This window comes from Phragmites australis, chromosome 19 (assembly GCF_958298935.1).
Source record: "Phragmites australis chromosome 19, lpPhrAust1.1, whole genome shotgun sequence".
NCBI classification, from domain to species: Eukaryota; Viridiplantae; Streptophyta; class Magnoliopsida; order Poales; family Poaceae; genus Phragmites; species Phragmites australis.
Window position 1 is genome coordinate 2,478,933 of NC_084939.1, and position 24,705 is coordinate 2,503,637.

General features: G+C 43.8%; 3 protein-coding genes across 7 annotated transcripts; all 3 read left to right on the forward strand.

Moving 5' to 3' along the window:
• The first annotated feature begins 6,705 nt into the window (after positions 1-6,705).
• On the forward strand, positions 6,706-10,715 carry LOC133900569 (uncharacterized). Its single transcript, XM_062341748.1, has 7 exons — positions 6,706-6,970; positions 7,110-7,195; positions 8,817-8,963; positions 9,057-9,165; positions 9,569-9,692; positions 10,037-10,310; positions 10,385-10,715. The coding sequence occupies exons 1-7, from the start codon at positions 6,859-6,861 to the stop codon at positions 10,484-10,486; spliced, it is 954 nt and encodes a 317-aa protein (XP_062197732.1). The 5' UTR covers positions 6,706-6,858; the 3' UTR covers positions 10,487-10,715.
• Positions 10,716-12,162: 1,447 nt separating this feature from the next.
• LOC133901094 (thioredoxin domain-containing protein PLP3B-like) lies at positions 12,163-15,123 on the forward strand. The gene is made up of 8 exons (XM_062342385.1): positions 12,163-12,381; positions 13,675-13,749; positions 13,880-13,927; positions 14,004-14,146; positions 14,239-14,311; positions 14,396-14,457; positions 14,592-14,689; positions 14,772-15,123. Exons 1-8 carry the CDS (start codon positions 12,298-12,300, stop codon positions 14,876-14,878), a joined length of 690 nt encoding a protein of 229 aa, XP_062198369.1. The 5' UTR covers positions 12,163-12,297; the 3' UTR covers positions 14,879-15,123.
• A 1,049-nt stretch (positions 15,124-16,172) lies between these two features.
• On the forward strand, positions 16,173-21,091 carry LOC133900806 (protein ALTERED PHOSPHATE STARVATION RESPONSE 1-like). 5 transcript variants are annotated; one of them, XM_062342057.1, is made up of 6 exons: positions 16,173-16,480; positions 17,489-18,502; positions 18,601-18,681; positions 18,766-18,983; positions 19,672-19,895; positions 20,245-21,091. In XM_062342057.1, the coding sequence occupies exons 2-6, from the start codon at positions 17,536-17,538 to the stop codon at positions 20,900-20,902; spliced, it is 2,148 nt and encodes a 715-aa protein (XP_062198041.1). In that variant the 5' UTR covers positions 16,173-16,480; positions 17,489-17,535; the 3' UTR covers positions 20,903-21,091. The 5 variants fall into 5 exon arrangements, with proteins under 5 accessions (XP_062198041.1, XP_062198037.1, XP_062198039.1 ...); XM_062342053.1 differs by having other exon boundaries at positions 16,175-16,480; positions 17,390-18,502; XM_062342055.1 differs by lacking the exon at positions 16,173-16,480 and adding an exon at positions 16,523-16,806 and having other exon boundaries at positions 17,390-18,502.
• The last annotated feature ends 3,614 nt before the right edge of the window (positions 21,092-24,705 follow it).

Here is a 24,705-nt window from a genome sequence, read left to right on the forward strand (position 1 = left end):
ATGCCCCACCAGAGCTATTCTCAGTACTGAGATGTTTCCCTATTTGTTCGTCACACTTTTGTTTATTTCTATTCAGTCTGCACACAGTGATACATTTGGCTTGAGCATGCCTCTGCCAATTCAAATTCAATTATTGCAGCTTATTCGTGCCTTTTGAACTGTATGCTAATGGTTCAGTAATTGAGGTTGTCGTCAATGCTTTTTGCTCGGTCTCATTCAGATGTTGTTCACCTGTTCTCATTAAGTATGCACCCTTGTAGATGTTCTGTTCAGCTCATATGTTAGTGTTGATTAAATCTTGGTTTTTCAATTCAAGTTATATGGCATGTATATGTAATTGTCTAATTCTTTGTGGAATGTCTGATTCATTCCTGACCACCCTGACTCGTTGAGTGATTCAACAGCCTTTTTTGCTCCCTTCTTGTTAGTTGTTATCAATCTTTTTTGTACAATTTTGCTAGGCCTGCTAATGAGTTGGGCTGAAATGGGTTTAATAGGTTGGGTTGTCAATCGGGTTTGTCTTGGATGGGTGGAGATGGATTTACCTGGTTAGATTGAGTTTGTAATGAAATGTGTTGGATGGGGTTCGAATGGGTCGCCTTGTTTCGGGTTCCAATGGGTTCAACCCACGGTTTGTCGCCCAATCGGCCAACCCATCCTGAGTGGCTTCTGGCTTGAGGGCTAACTGGCTGTGTGGCTGAGGCCGGCGAGCATATCGGGGCAGCCGGCGCCCGACAGCTCCCAGTCGCACAAGGCGGCAGCGACGTGCAACATGACGAGGCCGAGCAGATCTGGGCCGCCGCAGCCACTTTCCTATGCTGTTACCGAGTGGATCCGGTCAGGAGCGGGCGGCGAAGTCTCATCTCCGGTCGCCACAAGTCCCACAGCCGACGACTGACAATGAGTGCTCCTCTTTCATTATTTCTTCAGTCCTTCACAAGAGACGGCAGCACAAAGTGGCCTCTCCTGAATTATATGTTGTATGAGACATATATTAGTTGTTCTTATTCCAATTGATTGGTTACCCCTTGACAAAGTGTCAATTGTTTGCGCATGATAGTATCAAGTATATGATTTTTGGCTTAATTAGGAGTAGTAGTTGGATCTGAAACTGTGGAAGAGTACTAGCTGTTACATGGTTGATTCAAGCTGCTAACCAGCATAATATGGCCAGGATAATAGGACTGCAGGATTAGGGGTAAAAAAATACTATAGGCGTATGTCCTGTTTTGTTAGAAAGCAAAAAACTCTTATGATTTGTTGCTTTCTATAAAAACTGGGTCTGATGCCTCTATTCTAAAATCTTGGAGCTAAATTTTGGGGATTGACGGTTCGTTGCTGTGTTTCAAAGCTTCAGGTTTGCCGTTGTAGCACTATTACTAGACTGACAAGAATGTTTGTGGGAGCATTCTTGATTTTGTGCCTTAATTAAGCCACAAAATTGTATAGTTACCCCGTTTGCTTGTTGATTGAGCATTGGAGTTTTGAATGTGTTGTGTGAGTAGTGTCGACTCCTGCGTTCTCAGCTGTGACGAGTTGCAATGGCTAACTGACCAGCATTTGTTCTGGAGGTTTCAGAGAATTTTCCTATAGCATTTTTTGCTAGACAGTATGCCTGTTTGTGCTTTTACTTTTTAGCATCATTCATAATGTATAGTTTGAGAGAATGTATTGGTTGCATTGTCTATAAAATTTATTATTTTATATCATCTATAATGTATTGGTTGTTCTTATCTTTTTCTTTCTAACTTCTAAGTAAGTATCTTGCATTTTGTTTCGTATCCAATGGAATGCTGTGATAATGTGCTCATGCTTTGTCAGCTATGATAGTGGGCATACTGCAAAGTGCAAACTCTGTGTATAATGACACCAAACCCAGCTACACTATTGTTGGAAACATTTCATTATAGATGCACCACCATAATAAGTTTCTTATGTTTTCATTCTAAAAAAAATTGAATTGCCACATTCTTTGCATCATGGGAGTTTGTTTAATGCTGCAATCAGTTTTTTAATACCCACATGAGTATCTAGAATTGAACTACCTTTACATTATGTTGGTTCTAATAAACTAAACCATTTTTTTTTCTGAAATAGACATATCTTTTCATGCTTAGGAGGCTCGGGTACCAACGATACTCTGACGATCATTCGTGAGAATCCATGAGAGGTTTGAAATTTTGAGCTGGTGGAAAACAAATACCCTGTGCTATCAGCTATGGCACGTGATTTCTTGGCAATATCTTTGAGCACTATTTCTTCAGAGTCTACATTTAGCTGCGACAGTTGGATTCTTTTTTTTTAGGCTCAACACTAGTGTCCAAGTTGTAGAATCTGAACTCACACCACACACGCACACCTACACACCCTAGACCTACAATCTATACACACACACGCCTACTGAAGAGATCAACAGAGCCTCCGGCTTCGCAGGTGATAGGCACGTCGCACTCCCCTTGTGGTCTATAGACGCTTAAGACTGATTGGAAGGAATTAATTGGGAGCAAGCCCCAATGCGAAAGCCAGGAGTCAAACTCCTGACCCGGTCACTCACCACTGCGAGCGAACCATTGCACTACGAGCGTGTTCGTGTGGCGGTTGGATTCTTGGTGACAATCGAAGCTCAATGACGTCAGAAACACTTGAAGCTCTTGTTTGTGGCAAAGATTGGCTATATGGATATCCAGAAAATAAAGGTAAATATTTCGTAGGCTATTGCATGATAGCTTTACTTTTGTTTTTCTCTATCCATTTCATGGTCTCATTATCTAATTTATGACTTCAATGTTATAGGTCAACAGGAGCGTGGTCGGACTAGTGAAGTTTAAATGTATGCACAAATCAACTCACAGCTTAGCTGTTTTGGATAAAAGACTTGTGGTGTGACTTCTGATGTTAAAATGGAAAGGATGGCATTAATAATTCAGATTTTCATCTCTGAAATATTAATTCTGAAATGGAATGACTTCTGAAATGTTAGCACCAGTGCTGTAGGCTCTGTTCAGTAGCATGTTCATTAGCACCAGAGTACATGTTATGCATGTTCATTAGTAGCTCACCACTCATCTGTTAGAGGTATTGTTCTAGAACCTTTGCATTCAGCGGTTGTTCATGCAAGTAGCATTAGTATATGATGTATTCTTGTGAAATATAACATGTATACAAATAGGATAGCGGGTGCAATCCATTCAGATTCAAAGTTCTGATATGAAAACAAAGTGACATGACATTGAGTCTTCAGAAGTTTAGCTTCTGTTGAAGGGTTAGTTCTGGAAGCCTATTACAATGTCTTTTTCCATGACATATTGGATAGGGCATAAGCTCCACTTGCATCGGTTAATAGTTTTCTTTTGGCTAGCATTTCTATTTTCATATGACAAGAATGTTAATCTCATAGTGACAAAATTAGTCCATGCCATAGTTTTCATGAATACAATTAGTAATGTGATAGTTTGAAGATGACAGAACATGTTTGGGAACACGCATACAAAGATGAATCATGGCTTTGTACTAAATCATTTATGCATGTTTTCGGTTTAATCTGAATTACTTACATGTACAAACTTGAATGAGATGCCCACCTCCATTGTTGCATCTCTAACTCAGTGCATAATCTTGAAATGTAGATAGATTTGTCTCAAGAGTGCATTATCCTGGAATAGTAACCAAGGGATGAGCGTTGTTGTTCGCCTTATTCCTCATTTTTTGAGTGCTAAGTCTTTACTATTCAGTTTCGCAACTTCCAGTCAACCTGTGTCAATCTTTGGTTCCTAAAATTCAGTTGTTTGTGTTGTTTGCTTTGATTGGCGCTATTGATCATTATTTCATATAGTGTTTTAGATGATTGACTGCAGTCTGCCATTTTATTAGCTCTACCATGTTGCATAGCAGCACTGTGTACTTTTGTATATCAATGTGTTTTTTGCATGTTCATGTCTTGGTACACAATGCGCAAGTACACAATGACAAACTGACACTTGCATTTCTAATTATGTTATTTGTGATGTTTGCTTAAATACTGATCAAAAGATGCCTCTAGCACTACTTGTTAGGGTGAAATGCTGCAGTAGATGATTGAAGGTGTAGTTAACTCACTGGAAGATAAATTTACTTCAGTGTACTCTAGTGTGCTTCTGAATTATAGTCAGGTGCAACTTGATGATGTCACGAACTCATGAAGATAATTTTTTTTTGGTAAAGCAGAAGAATAAAATGTATTATGCATAACTATATGTATTATTTATGTAAGTAGAGAACAATATTCTATGACAACCTAGCATGTAGGCATGCAAGCAGAGAACAAAATTCCGTGTTTGTATGGATATGCATTTGCATGTATTCCATCGCAGCAGGCCAACAGACTAAGCATCCCACCCACCAGCACCTCACGGGTTGAGCCCATGGCAACCCCATAGGTTGAACCCATTGGTGGGTTGGTTTGGGTACAAGTATAGTTGTGGAGTGGGTTGGTTGGGGTTGAGTAATCAATTTTTCGGGTGAGGTTGGGTTGGGTTGGGTGTGGGGTGGGTTTGATCCCATTAGCAAGTTTACAATTTACTACCTTGGGAACAAATATGTTAATGGCATGCTAATACATGTACAGTAATAGATTAATTGTGTTCTCAGATCAGTATTTAGTAGTGGTGCTATTAATGTTACTGTCATACTCTAGTTTCCTGGGCAACGCACTTATGATATTCCACTATGGACTTGTGCAAAGATTGTGTTGACCCCATAATTTCTTCATATTTTTGTTAGGGTGCGCAACAGCCTCACCCAGTTGAGTGTTAGGATGCCACACGTTGCACAACCACAAGGGAAGCTAGGCGCACTGGAGCGCTCGCAAGCCTAGGCGCGTGAGCGGGAGACTGACGCGCGGGAGCAGGCAGCTGCGCGAGGCTGGTGGGCCCGAGCTGACATGACAATAAGGAGACCCGAGGTTTGGAGTTGCTGTCGGTATTGCTTAGGAATGAGTCGGCTGAGGTGTGGAGTTTGATTTGGAGTCAGTCCAAGGGTCTCGACTAGGTACTAAAAACGAAGCGATGCGGGGCAGTATGGCAGGCAACAGAACACGAGCAACAGATCAGAACATGAAGGAACCAATAGGGAATCCACAAGATTGCGGAAAATTACAATTGGACTGTTCGTGAACCGTTGCTTATGACGGTTGGCGACAAACAACGGACGGGGAATGAGTGGGTCAGCTTCGTCATGTGCAAGCAGCGTGGTTGTCGACAGGGCATGAGAGCAGTGGATCATGCACATACGGTGCGTGAGGTGGTGTACATGCGGTTCGACGTGTGCGTGGTGATGCGTAGGCGTGACACAGGGATGAGCTTGCGGAGGCATGTTCAGCACACACAGAATGGCTCAGTGCGTGGGAGGCTCTACACGGTGCCATCTAGGAGGGCGAGCAGCGGCGGGGGCAGGGGACAGAGGGGCCTATCATATTGTAGCGCACCACGGGGGCACACGACGGCGAAGCGGATGCGGTCCACATGGGTAGGCAAGCGGCGGAGGATTAGGCCGGCGAGCTTCGGTGGGATGCCCGACCATGATGGCAGCCAGCGTGTCGTTGTCTCCGCCATCGGTTGACTTGGAATGACCTTGCAAAGATGATCAAGACAAGACAAAGGACACGCATTAGCGAGGCAACACTGTGCACAAAGAAAATCGTAAGTGACACAGCAAAGACGAGAGGTGTGCGTGCGTAGGCACGGAAGCAATACGTTGAACACCTTGCGGGTGGGAGGAAGGGCGGCTGAGCTACCAAGGGAGAGAGGAGCGGTTAATGCATGGGCTGGAAGGGGATGTTGATTACTGGAAATCAACCACCGTAGTGGTGGAATCGTGCTCCTGCTCCTGTTGTGGCCGAAGGTGGACGTGGGTAGGTCGCTGCCGAGCACAAGCGGTGGGTGGAACATTTTGGGAAAGAGAGAGCCAAATGGTGGGGGAACTGATCTAGCACTGTTTCTCTTTTCCTTGTTTTCTTTTTTATTTTGGAATTGATTTATACAGTATTGAAAGTTGAAACAGTACAGCACATTCCAACTTTTACTCTGAAGACACTGGAAAAGGCAAAAAATATTTCATTTCTAACACAAGGTTCATCACCAGATTGAGAAATAGTAAAGTCAGCATCACAGACTCCAGTAGGCCACCGCACGTACTACATCAAAGAAACACCAATGCACTTAATGGTGTTTGGTTTCTATGTTTAGTGGATGCGTATAATTTTAAAAAATCTATTTATTTATCTACATCTACTATTATAATTTGATCTGATCGGTACAAATATAATATCTCATTTTGACCCACACGTGACTGCTTTGCCGGAGAAGCGGACACGGTCGACGGCGGAGCACGCGGCCCTCGAAACAGAGGGACGCCTCGGCCCAAATAAGCCAAGCCCAATAACAAAACTAGCACGGCCCAGCCCAACCCAATCTAACCACCGGCAACAGCAGCCGTCCGCCGACCCCGCCCGGAAGCTTCCGGCTCCCCGGTCAACTCAACCCTTCCTCCGCGCGCACGCCCACCCCACCCGCATCCACTACACCACCACTGCCACTCCGGCCCCCACCCGCTGGGCCCCACGCCTCATCCTCCAGCACGTAGCGCTCCGTCGCGTCGCAGAAGCTTATACCTCGCTTCGCCGCGAGTCCACCTCCACCACCACCCGCCCGCACGCACACCTACCGCAACTTCTCCTCCAACCTCTCTCGCCTCGCCTCGGTTCGATTCGGTCGAAGCGGGCGGGGGAGGCTAGGGCATCGGATGGGCGCGTCGAGGAGGCTCTAGAGGCGCTTGCGTTGTTTTTTTTTTGTGGGGGGGGGGGGGGGGGAGCGGCGGGCGGAGATGGAGGAGAAGTCGTCGTCGTCGCCGCTGATCCCGCCGCCGTCGGAGATCGACCTGGAGGCGGGCGGCGCGGGGGACCAGCTCCAGTGCCGGATCTGCCTCGAGACCGACGGTGGGTGCGGCTCCGCGGCCCGGCCGGATTCGCACGAGCCGCTGCTGCTTACTCTTTCGCCTGATTTTTTTTTTTGTTGCGGGGATTTCTCGCATGGCGGAGGGGATCTGAGTACCTGACTGGCTGTGTGGGTGTGCAGGGAGGGACTTCATCGCGCCGTGTAAGTGCAAGGGGACGTCCAAGTACGTGCACCGCGACTGCCTCGACCACTGGAGGGCCATCAAGGCGAGTTCTCCCCCTCTCGCTCATTGCGGATAGGCTTCGCCTACACATTTGGGCGCAAAGGTGTCGCCGTGTGTTGGGGAGGCCGTGGTTTTATCTGCATCATTTGCGCTCGGGTATTTCAGTGGTATCTGAGTGCAATAAGTGATGGAACTGTGTGACGAATCAATCGAAGATTGCAGCTGTGACTTGCTTTGTTTGATTCTGTGAAATGCGTGGAAGCCTTATCTTCTGGATGTGCGTTTAAATGTAGTTGATTTCTGTGTGATTGGCGCCCTTAAGTGCGTGGGAATTTGGGTGAAATGTTGTTGCTCGTTTTTTTTGCCGTGATGGCAATATGCAATGGATGCATTAAATGTCGCATATGTGAAATTCATGGTTTAAATCCGTGAATTCGTGGAAGCTTTACCTTCTGAAGGTGTTCTGTATTTAGATGTAATTATTGGAATATTTTGTTTCTGTGTAGTTGTGAGTCATTAGCTGCAATTACCTAGCTAGTACTAGAACATGAGATATGCAGAATTTTTCATCTCATCATTTAGATTTATTGGATCCGTTGAAATAGCCATTGACTTTCTGTTAAGAGCCAATTTGTGCATATGCTCCTATGTTTGGTTAATGCCATGTTGAGTCTAATCTGTCTAATGGGCAAGTAGAGCTGTCCCGTGTGTTTATGAAGTTGTGCTAGTTCCGTTCTCATTAAAGTCACTAGGCGTGCATTTTGTTTTCCCAAAGTGCAGTACATATTTGCATAGCTTTACCATTACTACCCCTGAGAAAGACAACTGAAATTTGAGCTTGCACGAGCCAGTTTGATATATCTCTAACATAACTATTATGTATAATAGTATTTTGTTAACCAGGCTACTATTTCCAAGAAATTCTTGTGGAAACGTTTGTTTATCTGTTATTTTTATCACTTGTATCTATTTTTGAGGTGTGGCTTGGTTGCATCAATATAAATTGATGAATAACTTCATCTGATGAAAAGTATGAAGATCTGGTTCAATTGGATAGAAACAGAAAGTTGACATGAAATTTCCAGAGTTGACCTAAAAGGGCATTTATTTGATTGAGTGATACCAGACAGGCCATTTTCCTTGTTTCTTTGGCTTACAATTTACCCTTCATTTGAAAATTTTAGAAGGTGCGTGTCACAGTTTTTTAGACAGCTGTTCCCAGATCCAAATCTGGTAGTTAGTATTGCAAAGTCTTCTTTCTGTTAGGGTGTTGGAATGTCTACATCCAGTTGGAAGTTGTTTTGGTAGGTAATGGCAGATGGAGGATCGAATGGGGTTGGAGGTTGTACTTGGATTGTTCAGATTATGTCACAAAAATGTGTTGCATTGTTGTTTGCTGGACTAATGGAGCATTGTTGTTTGCTGTTTACAGTAGAAAGGATACACTTTTTTTTGTCAACTCTTCAATAATGTGAAATCTCTTTGCAATAAAAAGTAAATAGTGTAATTTTTCCTGTTGTAATTGTAAAACAATAAAAGCATTTGGTACTTTTCCTATGTGCATTTTGTTGCCTGACTTATTTGGAGCTGATTTTGTAATCGAATTGTTGATATTTCTTGCAAGATTAGTAACTTACCATGCGTTCATTCTTCTTCACTTACAGGAGGGATTTGCATTTTCTCATTGTACCACCTGCAAGGCTCCATATTACTTGAGGGTTCATGTCCACACTGATAGGAAATGGCGAACACTAAAGTTCCGTTTCTTTGTTACTAGAGATATTCTATTCATCTTTGCACTAGTCCAGCTTGTAAGTCTTCGATTTTTTATTTTCTCAAAATTCCCTATCCGTTATCTACATTCTATTGAGTGATACATAGTATTTTCTTGTTCCTTCATTCAGGTTATCTCTGCATTGGCATATTTGGTACATTTTATTGATGGGTACCAGCAATATTGGTTGAGGATGGCCTGGGGTTTTGATAATGAAGTTAGTTTTTATTATATATGTGGTAAACTACTTAATCATTCCTTTGTTACTACTTTGGCCTGTTTTTTGCATGTCTGTTTGATAAATCATGGCCTGGTTTTGAGAATTCTATCCATGGTTGTTCACTGTGCTCCTTATAACTCAGCTTGTAAAAAGAGCACAGGCATGTGAACAAACTGAGCTCACTAGCTTTTGTTTTCTATGACTAATGTAACGCTGCTGGTCTTTGCAGCCTTTCTTAGATGAGTGCCTCTATTTGATAAGATATTGGGTTTAAGTTGTTTGCTTACATATATGGATTCAGTAATATGAGCCAAACTGCTACGGTTTAACTGAAACACTATGTTGTTAAGTTTTTTGTTGCGAGCATCTCTCGCGTAAAGTTTTACTTCTGAACTGACTGAGCACTTCTCTTTTCGTTACAGGGGCGTTATTGTTTTTTGCTTTGTTGGGGTTATCAGGATGCTTCATAACTTGTTACGACCGACGAGTACGGAATGACTTGGCTCAGCCTTGTCGAGAATTATGTCTTTGTTGCTGTCAGCCAGGGTATAATTCAATGAGCTCAGACTTTACACTATGAAATACTGTCTTAAGCTAAACCAGTGCCTTAACCTGAAAAGCATTGATCAACATAGTTAATGTGGTACACAATGGGTCCAAAAATAACATTGAGAGTTTGTTAGCTGTTTGTTATCTAAATAATGGAATGGATACTAAACGCCATAAAAGATATAAATGGACTGTTGCAGCACTTGCACTATTTCACTGGATCCAAAAAGCATGTTTTATTGTGTGTGTGTCTTTAAATGACGTTCTTCATGCTTTTGTTTTCACTGTGCACGGTATTAGTGCTAGCTCTTTATACTGAACCCACACTTGTTCTATTTCAGGATGTGTGCAGATTGCCATCTTCCTGGGACGCTTTGCATGTGGACCGATTGCACTACATGCTTTGAAGGTTGCGCAACTACAGCTGGCGAATGTGGTGGTTGCTTAGGAGGCGCTGGGGAAGCAGGGCTACCGTTGCTCCTCATCATGGGAGTGATTGTGCTTGGGCTTTTCACGGTTATTGGCATATTCTACAGCGTTCTGGTTGCCACAATGGTTGGCCAGCGGATCTGGCAGCGGCACTACCACATTCTAGCCAAACGAATGCTAACCAAGGTGAGTACCACCGTAGCTCATCAGTCAGTTCATTTACCATATTATTACTCACGTTCGGTTTCGTATTTTCCCAGGAATACGTTGTAGAGGATGTCGATGGGGAGCGCACAGACTGGTGTCCGCCGCCGCTCCCCGCGGAGCACATCAACCAGCTGAGGTCTCTGGGACTTCTGTAGCCCATGCCATCATGTCGATGGCAGAGGATGACGATGACCTTAAGTTAGGACCCGCGCGGCACTACCCAGCTGTACAGGAGGCGATACAAAGCAGGGAGGGGCTGGTGCAGCGGAACGTGGCGATATCATTTGTCTTTTATTTTTTGTACATTGTAACGGGAAAGTTCTGTCTGGAAATTTGAAAACACCGTAAATTTTTATACCAAGTGAATGGCTTACTTCACTGAAATCACTGCGCCACCTTGTTGAAATAACTTCCATGCAAGCATGCATTTGCTGGTCTCATAGACTGTTTAGACAGAAATTCAGAACTGGCGATCCATTGTATGATCCTCAGTATTTTTTTAAACGTTATCGGGGGATTACTAAGTATTTTTTTTAAACGTTATGGGGGATTAGTCGTCTACCAAGTATTTACACCAACACATACTAGCTAAGAGCTCGTGCGTTGTAATGAAAATATAAATATTAGATACGGTAATATCAAGTATAAATTTAAGGTATGTAGACGTGTCGATGTAAAGATTAGAAGGTCCGCATGAGCTAATTCCAACTAGCAGAAGATTTTTTCAGACCAGCGTCTTACCACGTGACCAAGTTCTTTTTTCCACAGAAGGAAATTCTGCGACCATCTCTTGCTATTCGCAGGGCATGTATCCACCAAACCAATCTATTCTCATTAAATATTTTCCACTTAAGTATTTTTCTTCTATAGATCCTCCTTCTGGGTGGACAGAGGCGTGGCTGGCGCAGTGTTATCGTGTCCTGCCCCGTAGCATTAATGCTACGGGATTGCCTGATAAGCATGGCATGCGGTTTTACAGGTGCGTAGATGAAGCGTGGGGATAAGACAGGGCAGTCCAGGTGATCGAGATGATGCAGGCGTGGGAGTGATAGAACAGGCCCTGTAGCGCTGCCAGAGCAAGTGGGGCTTGCACGCCTTTCACTACGAAGGGTTGCAGATAGGTGGTGGTAGCTAAGTTGGGGCCTACTAGTAAGGAGCTCTTTCTCTCTAGTACATAAAAAGAGAGAAGGACCTGATTTGTAGTAGGAGGATAGAAGAGAACAAGGGCTATAATATAGAACTCATCTGTAACCCGTTCTTTTAGACATATAGTAAAATACATATGGCATATATCTATTATCTCACGAGAGGTATGAAACTGAATAACTCTCGTATTCTTGAGATCACACATTACACACACCTATATATCTACACACAGTTCCAAGATGCAGATCATATGCCCGTCCTCCGGTTCATCTCGTAATTATTGTTTGGAATTAACTCCCGATAAGACATGAATGCGCTATGAGAGTGCTGCCGAATGAATATGAAGTCGATAATTTTTTTCATTAGTAAAACCGGTTATATATCTGTAACCGGTAACAAGACATGGAGACTGGAGGATAAGAGTGGATAAAAAAGTAAGTAAATCATTCAAATTTTAGAGATTTTTATTATATACGAGAAAAATAAGGAAAGATGTGGTGCGGGAACCATAGTGTGTTATAGAGTAGAGATCTGAGATACCAGATGCAATTTCAGCCCAAAAAATGAGGAATTTGACAGGCCCAAATAATCCGAAACTCCTCCGGCCCAACTTCAAAAGCATTCCTATTGGGCCTAATTATGTTGACCCATTAGGCCCAACATCAAAATCGACAATGAAGAGCTTCTGCTGAGCCCGGCAGCAACGACACTTCGCTTCGCTTCGCTCTCCTTCCCCCACGAAACCGAAGCAATCCCGGCGAGCGGCCGCGGCGGCGGAGGTGGGAGACGCAGGCGCGAGAAGGTGCAGGAGGAAGTAAGGATGGATCCGGACGCGGTGAAGTCGACGCTCTCCAACCTGGCCTTCGGCAACGTCATCGCCGCCGCCGCCCGCGACTACCAGAAGGTCAGTGACTGACTCGCCCGCCCACTCCCCCCAAGATCCCAGCGCCGCCTCTATGATCCCGCCGGTTGATCGAGGAGCTGGCTGAGAGGTTAGCTAGCGGCGCCCGCGGCCTGGATCTCTCGGAACAGGCGCGCTCGGACGCGTTGGTGATCCAGCCTGGTTTCTTGATTGCAACGGGCTGCTGGATTCGGCCGCGGAGCTCTCGAGTGCGCCGTGGGGATTTTCGCTTCCTGCCGGCTCTTCCCGGCTCTTTGTTCTTTGTTTCTTCTAATGGTAATGAATGAGCAGCTTCCTGCTCTTTCGTCAAAAAAAAAAAAAAAAAAAAAGAGTGCGCCGTGGGGATGGGAGGGGGGAAGTTTGCGTCTTTGCTCTGAATCGGTTTCTGTTTTTTGCTTCGAATGTAATCTAGTGTTAGGTTGGGGATTTGGAGCGTGATCCATGCGGGGAATGGAATGGAAACGTTCCGGGATCGCTTGGGTTTCAGCAGTTCAATCGAGTGGTATTCTTGATGCGCATGTAGTTCCTATGAATAAACCCACCTCATGGGTTTTCAGACGAGCTGCTATAGGTACCATTGGTTCTCCTTTGAGATCCTCACAGAAAGATCTCATATTTGATAGGTGACGCGTTTGTTGCAGTTCACTTATAATGCGAACTTCCCAAGTTTACAGTGTTGGATCTAAGGGATAGTGCGTTTCATTATGTATATGTGACTTGTGATGTCTCATGTGGCAGTAGGTTCAGCAAAAGGGCTTATTTCAACTATAAACATGGCTGTAATGGCTTAAAATTGGGGAAGTTTAGAATTGTCAAAGTTTTTAGCCACATGAAGACCATGTAGTGGTGAAAATTGATACCTTTTATGCCTCCTGATTTTGTACCCTTTAAATATATATCAAAAGATGGATTCTCCATAGATTGACAGCAATGTACAACATTGCATGGTTATCATGGTAAACTGTTGTTGTGGACATCTCGGCAAACTGTTTTATTCCTATCAATTTTTCTTATTTTGCAAAAAAAAAAAAAAAAAGTTGCAGTTTTGTTAGCCCACATTACTTTGCTTCTTTTAACTCTGTGTGTGTGTCTTACTCTTTGCCCTGTGGTTGGCAATCTCCTCTTCTTGTTTCTGTCATTTGCACTTTTGGATTCTTTGCGTCATGGGATAGAGACTACCTTTTTTTCTGTGCTTTCTTTGAATTCCTCTGTTCACATTGTAAGCACAGCAACTTTTTCTCCGTGTTCCACTATGGATTTCATTTTGTGATACTGACATAGTTGTACATCATTTAGGAAATTTTGTCTAAAGAGAAGGCTCAAGCAACAGCTGCAAGTCATGATGAAGTTGATCTTGATGAGTTGTTGGATGTAAGTAGAAGTATAAACGTTTGTTTAAATATTCTCTTGTATGTGCCTTCTGTGTAGACTGTAGAGCACATAGTATTTTGTTACATTGTCCGTTGTCACATTATCATTGCATCATTGAACTGCTCACCAGGACCCAGAACTTGAGAAGTTGCATGCGGATAGAATTGCTGCTCTAAAGGTACTGATCTGCATCTTTCAATTTTGAAGCAAAGTGCCATGTTCAGTTTTTTTCCTCAAACCTCTCTACGCAACAGAAAGAGGCTGAGAAACGTGAAGTGCTAAAAAGGCAAGGTCACGGTGAATACAGGGAGATAACTGAAGGGGACTTCCTAGGGGAGGTTACCGGCAGTGAAAAGGTCATATGCCATTTCTACCACCGTGAATTTTACCGTTGCAAGTATGCCATAACTTCTCTTTCTTCCTTTTTCTTTACGAATATCGTTTTGCTTCTGGTTCTTATGGAAATTATTCTCTGCGAATCTCTCCCAGGATCATGGACAAGCATTTGAAGGCCCTAACGCCGCTCTATGTTGGAACAAAATTCATCAAGCTTGATGCTGAGGTTTGTATGCTATCACTGTTAGCTTTAACCTACTTCCATTTTCTATCAATGATGAACGCTAATCTTATCAGTGACTAACTGCAGAATGCTCCGTTCTTTGTGGCCAAGCTGGCAATTAAAACACTGCCCTGTGTTATACTGTTCAAGTAAGTGCATAAACTGTTCATGACTCCTGCCCATGGGATAATATGTGTTACTGTTTGGTGCTCCTTGCTATCCCTGTTTCACGATGCAAGCACCAGTCTGAGATGGCGGTCCAGTTGATATATTTTTACTCCAGGAAGGGTATTGCTGTTGACCGGTTAGTCGGGTTTCAAGACCTTGGGAGTAAAGACGACTTTTCGACAAGAGCATTGGAAAACATTCTCAAGATGAAAGGTAGCCACCACTAGGTTCTTTTATACAGCAGTTCTTCACAATTTGGAATGACAAATATGTTAACCTCCAAATTTTTTTGTAGGTATAATTGATGAAATGAAGAAAGATGACGATGAAGAAGATGACGAAAGTGAGTCTAAGAACAGGAGGGTTAGATCTTCAACCACTCAAGATTCTGACTCAGACTGAGACCGAAGATTAAACGAGGATGCACCCTTTTGTAACGTTAGCTTACGTTTGTTTGTTCTGTAACTCTCAAAATCTCTGTGATTTATGCGTCCCGTGTGGTATCAATACCGGTTATCAGAACAAGAGTTGGAAATGCTGTGGCTGGATGTGGAAGTGTTTTTTTTTTTTACAAGCTCACAATCCAATTTTGTGCAAGCTAGGGTTTATGCCTTCTCCTCATAATGATATATTGTTGCCTATGTGCACATCAGCTTGTTTTCTTTAGAGTGGGCTAGTGTGAAAAAGAACAAGAACAAATGATCACTCAAATGGTTAAGGCACCTGGCTAGGTTTGTGGGCCCCACACGTCTTATCTATGCGTACTAGAGAGTCTCCGTATCAGGGTTTGAGCAAAAATGACTGATCAGTTCACTCACTCTCGTACTCTACGTGACTAACTCGGATCATTCGTAGGCTGTAAACTGTCTTACTAGTAGTAAAATATATGATGGTCGTGTCTTGTGGTTGCTGAACTTGTGTTTTGACCAACCGTTTATCCATGTGTTCCTACTGACTCCTCTTTCCAGCCCTGCTGGAACGTGCAACCAAATGTTGGAATTCTTCTAACATATAATTATTCTTGGAGGTGTTTGCGAAAAAGAAAAGGTTGGAGGAATTAGACAAGATGTGAAGCTGTGAACTGCTTCATGCAAAATTCTGTGGGATTCATATATTGTTATTTTCTTTTAACTTTTGAGATAATTTCCAGCAGCAGTCAGTTGCACGTCTCTTCTGAGATTATTTAGTTTTTTTTTCCTCCTATGAGATCTCTCTGAAGTTTTACAACAACTCACAGAAAACAAAACATTTCAGAACTTGAAAAGAATGAATATATCATCCAGAGTGAATTGCATGCAAGTAATCTTTTTGCTGCCCAAATGCTCTTCCTTTTACTTTTTACCCCTACCTTTAGCCTGCACACACACACCAATGCAGAGTGTAAAAAAAAAGATCTTCGCCTATCACTCCTGATACTCTATGAGCCTGTTTGGTAACTTCTCCTGATTTGGGAAAATGATTTTATAGTGAAATTGATTCTATGGTTAAAAGTTATTCTTTAAAGTAAATTTATGGAGAAAGTGATTTTATAAGGAAATAAATTTTAATTTTTTCATCTTCTATCATCTAATTTCTTTTAAAAAAATTCTCTCATAGAATAATTTGAAAAGCTAAATACACAAACTCCCACTAAATCCACACTATGAGCTAGGGGAGAGCTACTCTGTCACTCATTCACACTGCTCCCCACCAGCAGATTCCTGCCCCCACCCCTTTGCTCTCATTCACTTGTCTCCATCCACCACTGCCTTCACCACCACCACCAACTGTCAGTTCTCTCCTTACTCACCAAGAACCCAACAAAACCCAGTGTCACTGTGCGCACGTGAAGCGAGTGACCGACCGGCGGCCGCAGCAGCGCATTGCCGCGTCCTCGCGGTCTACAATGCGCTCTCGGCTCCGGCCGCCGCCGCCACCAGGGTTTCGTTGAGTTCTCTCGTCGTCGCTTTGATTAGTCCTTGGCCTGTGATTCTTGAGTGCTGGGTTCTTGGACTGGGGGATCAGGTAGGGAAAGAAAGTAGTGTTCTTTGATGTAAAATCTCGGGTGGTTTAGGGTGGGTTCTTGGCTTGCTCTGATCTTTGTGTGCTGCATGCCTGCATTTGATCGATTTGAACTCCCAGGGGGTTCCAGTGGTGATTGCTAGGGTAACTGGTGGTTCATGAGGACCACATTAACTTGGATTAGATGAGGGGAGGAGATGGGGGATATCTTTGCCCCCGTTGCCTTTTCACCTTTTGCCCCTTTCGTCCTGCTGGTAGGGCTGGGGCTGCTAGGTCTGTTTCCAAGACAGGATTTCGTTAGTGCCCTGGCCATCTCCTAGGGATTTGAGGTCTGCATTGGAGAGATTATCATGGTGTTTAAGTGCTGCTTTTGAGGCGTTTTTCCTTGTGATACATTTGCTTGTTCAGAGGTTGGAATTGGGGAAAGGTCTCACTTTGCTGGTTTCTTTTCTCACTCTTTTGGTCCAGCTTAGCTGCTGGCTCAGTCCTTGCTTCCTTTAATCATAGAAATGGTTGAATGCTGCCCTTTAGGTGGGCTTGGTTCAGGTCTTCAAGGAATACACTTTGGCCGTTGGATTATGATGCACTATTGAGCACTTTGAGGTTGATAAAAATGTTACTTCGCCATTTTTCATAGATGTATGAGCGGTTTATTCTTAGACCTGCAGCATGCTTTAGTTGGAGCTCTTGAAGCAATGGCTGTTTCTCTGCTCTGTTTTTTTTTTTCTCTTTTATGCAGTAGACTGTTTGTTTGCCTGCAGTGATTGTTGTGACTTGTGAGGTTTTGTACTGCGCCGCTTTAGCTCAAGTGCTCCTATGTGCAGCATCCCGTTACTGGTCTAATTTAAGTTTGTTTATATGACTATTCTCTGAGATTGATTTCTGCATTTTGTATATTCTGTGAACTGACAGGTATTGCAATCCCTTTTTCTGTGTTGCTAATATCTGAGGAGCAAAGACCACTGCTGGTTCCGAGCAGGATTTCTAATTGGTGGAAGCTTTTATCTGTAGTTGGACTTTGATGAATCAACTGGTCTCTTGTATATTGTGAAATCGCAATGGGTTCATCTCCCTCCAAAGCCACCAGAGAGGATGCCCTAGTTCTGTGCAAGGATCGAATGCGCCATATCAGGCGATCCATTGATTCAAGAGATGCACTGTCAGCAGCGCACTTATCATATACTCAATCCCTCCGCAGTGTGGGGACCGCACTGCGGCGGTATGCTGAGTCTGAGATCTCACCAGAGTCATCGCTCTTCATTTCAGAAGTGGATAAGTCGCCATCACATTCCTCTATGGCATCCCCATCACCTTCTCGTGCAGTAGAGAATGTTAGCTCTCCGGTGCATCAAGCAAGTCAAATGACTCCTCCCTCAACAAGAATTCATTACATGAAAGCGGCAGGAGCCACTCCAATAACAATCACAATCGATCCATCTGCTGCTGAATTTGTGGGGCAAGAATCTCCGGTCTCTACTTTTGTGCCCCCGCCACCACCATTGCCCCCAGAATTATGTACCTCGTGGGACTTCTTTGATCCCATTGCTGCTGCTGGTAGTGCTTCTTCCAACAATGAGAACGGGCTAACCTTGAACTTTAGTAGATTGAAGGGTTTGAGAGATTCAAGGGAAGCCGAAGTAGTGCCATTGAAAGAAGACAACAAAGAAGAAGCAATCATGTCCGATAGAAGGCATACAAAACTTCCTTGTGGCAATACATCTTCTAAGCAGGAAAGCGAGCCAAAGCAAAGTGGGATGAGTAAACCAAGTCAAATGGTTGATGCTTCAACCAAAGCTACTTCTTCTGAGCAGGTTGCTGCAAAGGTGGAGGAAAGCGAGATGGAAAAAGAATTGTGCGCAGAGACAGAAGATCCTTCAGAGTTCATTACTCATCGTGCGAAAGATTTTGTGTCGAGCATGAAGGACATTGAAACCCGGTTTATACGTGCAGCCGAAGCAGGGAATGAGGTTTCCAGAATGCTTGAGACAAAGAAGATAAGACTTGACATATGTGCTAAAATACCAGGTGATAATCATGAGGGGTGCAGGTATCTTGTATTTTTTTCAGGATTATGTTAGCATTTTTTTATGAAGGTTTAATTTGTTTTATTTCTCAAATACTAGGTTCTCCAAGCAAGCCACCTACTGCCCAGTTTGTGTCAGCACTTCGAGTCTGCTGCAATCGTGACATTATTCTCAACCAGGGTAAGCGACCTGTTCTCATTGGTCACTTCTCATTATTGTTATCATAATGTTTGCTTGAAGTACTAGTTTTGAATGTTTCTGTAGAAACTGCACAGCATGTTTCAAAGGTTGTCACGTGGAAGCGTTCTGTCTCATCTTTATCATCATCCTCTAAGAGTGCACTTATGCCATCGATGATTAAAGATGACGTGGACGACAGTAATAGTGATTTTGTTGAGGAATTTGCCATGGTATCTGGAAGCCACTCTTCTACGCTGGACAGGCTACACGCATGGGAGAGAAAACTATACGATGAAATCAAGGTACATTTTAAGTACATGTGCACTAAACCCGTCCACTATGATGTGTCAATCTCAAACTGTTTGCTAGGGATCATGAATTAGTTATTAGTGTCCCTTCTCTACATGAAATGCTTGTTGTTTTGTTGATATCAAGTAAAAAACTGGTGTATTTTATCCGGCGGTTCTTAACACTGTTTCTGAGACTAGTGATATCTCTTGTCACAATGTTGATAAATGGAAAACACTTAGTACTTGATCTGTACTCCCTCCGATTGCAAATGTAGGTCGTTTTAGACTTGTACACTAGGATTAAGAAAGTAGATCAAATGACCTTGTTGCCCTTTATTTATTCTGCATTGGAAAAGATAACTCATTTATTTATGAGAGTAGTAGCATTTATTAAATAAGGGTAAAAAGGGAACAAAAGAGAAAAAAGTGCATAGAAGTTCGAGAATGACTTATATTTAGAGAATAGTTGAGGATGCTAAAACGACCTATATTTACAATCAGAGGGAGTATTAATCTTGCATTTATATGTGCTTTATAACTCAAGTGTAGTTTGCAGATAACTTGTATGCTAGCTAGCAAAGCATAGGGTGCAGGTTGGGAAATGTCAATAGCTATTATGAAACCTCTCCTTCATCAGTTGGACTCTTGTTGGCATACTGAATCACTATCACTGGCTTACTGCATTATTTGGTGTATGTAGGCTAGTGAAAATGTCAGAAAGGCTTATGATGAGAAATGTAACCTCCTCCGGCGCCAATTCGCACGAGGTCTAAATGCACAGCTGATTGATAAGACTAGAGCTGTTGTAAAGGATCTGCATTCCAGGGTATCTGTTGCGATCCAGGCTGTTGATGCAATCTCCAAAAGAATCGAGAAGATAAGGGATGAAGAACTGCAGCCACAGCTTGTTGAGCTTATTCAAGGGTATATACCTGATAGCATATACATAGCAAACATTTTTCTTAGATAGACTTAATCTTGTCATTTCTTTTACCACAACTGTGCATGCACCTTCCTGCTTAATATTTCCTTTTCTAGTGTATGTTAGTAAAAAGTTTCAACTGTCAATATCACTCCAAATTAATTGTCAGCACAATACCGAGAACCAGAATATTACAATTCACAACCTATTCTCAGAAGTACCCTTGTTTTGCTGAACATTCTGATGTCTCACATTTCTACCTTCAATCTGTGCTGATCAGAATCTGTTTTGGATATACTGATTTTACAACACCATGCTCACATTTCTTGTCTATTAACCTTGAACATGCAGCCTAATCAGAATGTGGAAATCAATGCTGGAATGCCACCACAAACAATTCATCACAATCTCACTGGCATACCATGTGAAAGGCTCAACCACGGTGCAACAAGGCGAGCACCACCGCCAAGCGGCGATGCATATGTGGAACGACATGGACTGCTTTTCCTCCAGCTTCAAAAACTGGATCACCGCTCACAAGTTGTACGTCGAGGCCCTCAATGCATGGCTCCAGAAGTGCGTCCTGCAGCCACCCCAACGCAGGCGGAAGCGCAAGGTCTCCTTTCCTCCCCGCCAGGCCGTCTCCCCTCCAATATTTGTCCTCTGCCGAGACTGGCTTGCCATGATGGAATCGCTCCCCACCGACGAGTTATGCATGTCCATCAAAGACGTAATGCAGCTCATCCGTAGCTCGTTTGAGCACCAGGATGACCAGAACAAACCCAAAAGCGAGTTGCAGGAGTGCGGGATGCTGGAGAACAACGTGCGGGAGGAGGTTAGTGGAAGCGTAGCGGCAGCCGAAGGGTTGCAGTCAAGGCTGACGACGGTTCTTGATCGCCTGACAAAGTTCTCAGAGGCTTCGCTGAAGTGCTACGAGGAGCTCAAGCAGAACTATGAGATGGCTTGCGATGATTACAGGAGAGTCGGACCAAATGCTCAACTTGTTTAGCCGTACGTTGATTGTGCTGTATTTTTCTGGATAAAAGTTTCTAGTCTTTCTGTATATATTTTATGAACGATCAGATTATGGTAGAATCTTTGGCCTAATATTAGTGCCATCAGTTATCTATGCCTCAGTGTTGTGACCTTTTTCACAATGACAGGACAAGTAATTTATCAGAAAATTCAGCGTGCATCTAGTCTTCTACTCGCCTTGCAGTAATGTCATATATACTGGTATGGTTTTGCAAATAATACGGGTAGATTTGTCTTGAAAAGTAGTTTCATAATAATATAACTTTGCTATATTCTATAAATATATTATATAAAAAATACTAGTTAAATATGTGTTTTAGAAACCGTATCGATATCTAAAATCATACTTATTTGTGATTAGAGGGAGTGTGTTTAGCTCACTGATTTTCATGTTTGAGTAGTAATAATACTATTCAACATCATATAAAAAAGTTGTACCAAAATTCAGTCCTTTATCTGTTTCTTTTAGACTTGGGGTGATTTTTTTCATCCCCAGCTAAGCCATTTTTGGCAAACAAAGTACCATCTTTTTTGTTGTTTTTATTTACACTGTAACGCTGAACATAGCATATCTCGGCAACTCTCTTGCCGTTCTTTTGAAAAAAAAAATATTGACAAGGAGACCGTGCTTTACGTATACTAGCATGGATAAACTTATTTGCTCATCTATACACTTCATTGCAACTTAGTATGCAAGATATCTTGGTGGTATGTATAGCATCTAAAAGCTGACTAGCAGGATTTTGACTGTTGAAACGCCCGGATTTTGCGGAGGCGATTTTTTTGGGAGCCATCGGTGCCATTCGCCGCTGGCTGGCAGGCCTCGTCGTCGGCGTTCGGTGCCTTCCTTCCTGGATCGTCGACATGTTAGCGTGATGGATCGGGTGCAGTAGGTCGATTGGTGGTTCGCGCGAGGTAGATCGCAGGTGGTGGGGGCTCGTCTGATGTCGCCGGCTCGTCGTCGTCGCATCTTCGGCCACCTGGTTAGCTGATGGGTGCTTTGCTAGGAGGAATCGCCGGCTGACTTCTGAACCCAAAGCACATACCAAATTCGTCAGATTTACAATCGGCAGTTAGAATCAAGCTGAGGGGGAAGGACCTGGGAGATATCTGCGAAAGGTTTTGGAAAATTCCACAGGGTGTCGACAGGCTTTCCTCTCTGCACTCCAACTCCAAAACTAGCCAACGAAAATCATATGCCCAGGTCCTCATGGCTGCTCGTTTTGGCCCGAACGAGTTCAAGTTCGGCAAGGCGCCGGGCGCTGGTCTTGGAGGTTCCAGCCATGCCGCTACTGCGGCGGCTCTCACAGGCAGTCACGTTGACAATGCAGAGGAGGGTGGATCAAGGCCGCCTTGCTTCTCCTCTTTCAGTGATGCCGACACTCCCGCAGAGGCTTTGGTGCTCGATCTGGCCCTGGGGGGCTGCACAACAGCTCCTTCTCCTTCGGGGCGCCGTGCTCAGGGTTCATGGCATCTGCTGGCTCCGAGCAGCGGGCTCAGGGTTCATGGCAAGAAGTCAAGAACAGCGCATGCATGCCGCCAAGCTCTGCTAGCGTTCCTGAAAAGGGTGAGGCCCAGGCCGTGGCAATGGAAAATGGCACCATCAATTCCATAGAGGACAAGGCATTGAGAGATGGCCCGTCGTCTACGGTGAAGGCCCGGGGGGCTCTTTCCCTTGGCTTCTTCTCCGCTTGTTCCAGTGGCTATGCCCACCGAGTCAGACCAATGCAAGATGCCGAGTCACACGCTCCCTAAATACAGGGCGGATGAGCTTCTTCATACGTTGTCTGGAGAAGAGAGGCGGCACGTCAGCTCCGCTGGTCCGGCGATGGTTGGCACGCCGCTGGCCAGAGCAAACTCATCTCCGGGAGGATCTGTTGGATACTCGACGAACTCATCCAGGGATGAGCAGATGCGGCATTTGGTGTGCGGTGGTTCAAATACGCCGGCTGTTACTTTGCAAGGTGAGACTAATATATATGGAGGAGGCAACTGTGGATACTGGGGGAGATGGTGTTTCTGTGCCGCCATTGGTGCATCCTGTTAGTCGATCGCGGCAGCAGAGGAACACGAAGGTTAAGCCGCTGGCTTTAACGGCTGAGCTCTGTCACAGTGAGCGAACGGCAACAGCTCCCAGCGCTGGCGGAGTGGCGGCTTCGGACGAGGACTCGCTGGGTCGCGCAATGCATCTCACTGCAGCAAGGAAGCTTGATGGGCTAGTTCTGTGCAATCCCATAGGAACCAGCAGCAAGGTACAGGAGGGCCCTGATACGGTCACTGGCAGATATGCGTCATCGACATTGCATCGCCAATAGGTATGTCGGCGGATGCTTCTCTTTATTTGTGTTCGTCCTCTAATGATCGCATCATGACCAACATTTCTAATCTTGGATTAACAATGGGTAGTAATGAAGAAGATATATTATAATCCATTAAGGTGCTTAAGAACATGGAAATTGCCAAATCAGGATAGGCGTCCAGAAAAACTAAACAAATAAGAGTAACAATGAAAACTTAGAAACGACTGAATATAGTGCGGATGAGTCGGAATCAGATGCTTTTGATCCACTCTTATCCCACTTAATCAAAGATCTAACGGTGGATAGGGATAAGGTTGATCTTGGTAGCATGTCATGCGACCTGCAGGATACACCTCGAAAGTTAGAATCCCGTACCACAAAGTTAAAAAAACAAGGAAGCCAGAAAATCAAGAAAGTAAAGTCAAAAAATAAAACCAATAATGTCAAATGTAAGGAGTTTTCTGGAATAGCAGATGTTTTAGTGACTTGGCTAAACTCTGTTACATAAACGACTGTGTCCATGACAATAGACTGGATTTTATTGCTCTATTGGAGATGAGGAAAAGCGAGGCAGACAATGGTTTGCTCAATCGTCTTTCCAGCAGAATGGACTTTTCTTGCCATATGGTAGGTCTAGTGGTATCATAGTTGGGGTGAATTTGACCACTTATGAGATTATCCATATTTCGGATGGGGACTTTTCAATAAAATTTCATCTCCGAAACAAGATGAACTCATTCAAGTAGACCCTTATTGCAGTGTACAGACCCGCTCAAAACACCAAAACCAAAGTCTCTTGAACTTGTCAACATTTGTTGTAATAACCCTCACCCCTTACTAATGGGGGGGGGGGGGGCTTTAACATGTTAAGGTTTAGGCGGAAAAAAATAACAACATATTCTCAAATCGATGGCCATCCTTGTTCAATGCTGTAATCGACAGCTTGGATCTAAGGGAAATAGATATGACTGGCCACTAATACACTTGGTCAAATAACCGTCAAAAACCCACCTTCGAGAAACTGGATTGGGTGCTAATGTCCACTGAATGAGAACTAAAATACCCAAAGGTAACTGTCCAAGCTCGTGAAGGGTTTGCGGACTCCTTAGCACCGGACTCAAACCCTCAAGGTGGTCATAGACCCTTTAAGCTAGAACTAGGAGGACTAGCTCGTGAAGGGTGTGCGGATCGAGTAAAGGATGTGTGGAACCGAACGAATAAAGGACGTACACCAATTCAAAAATGGACAAACAAACTTAGTGCACCGAGATGGTACCTTAGAGGATGGGTTGCCCACACCAGTGGAACTTATAAGCAGCAAAAGAAAGAGCTTCTGGAGACCATAGATGCTCTTGACAAAGATTCAGAGTCAAGAGACTTATCTGAATCCAAGCTCCTTCTAAAAAACCAGGCTAACGAAAAGTTGCTCAAGCTCCTATGAGAAGAAGAGATAAAATGGTACCAACGAGCAAAAGTC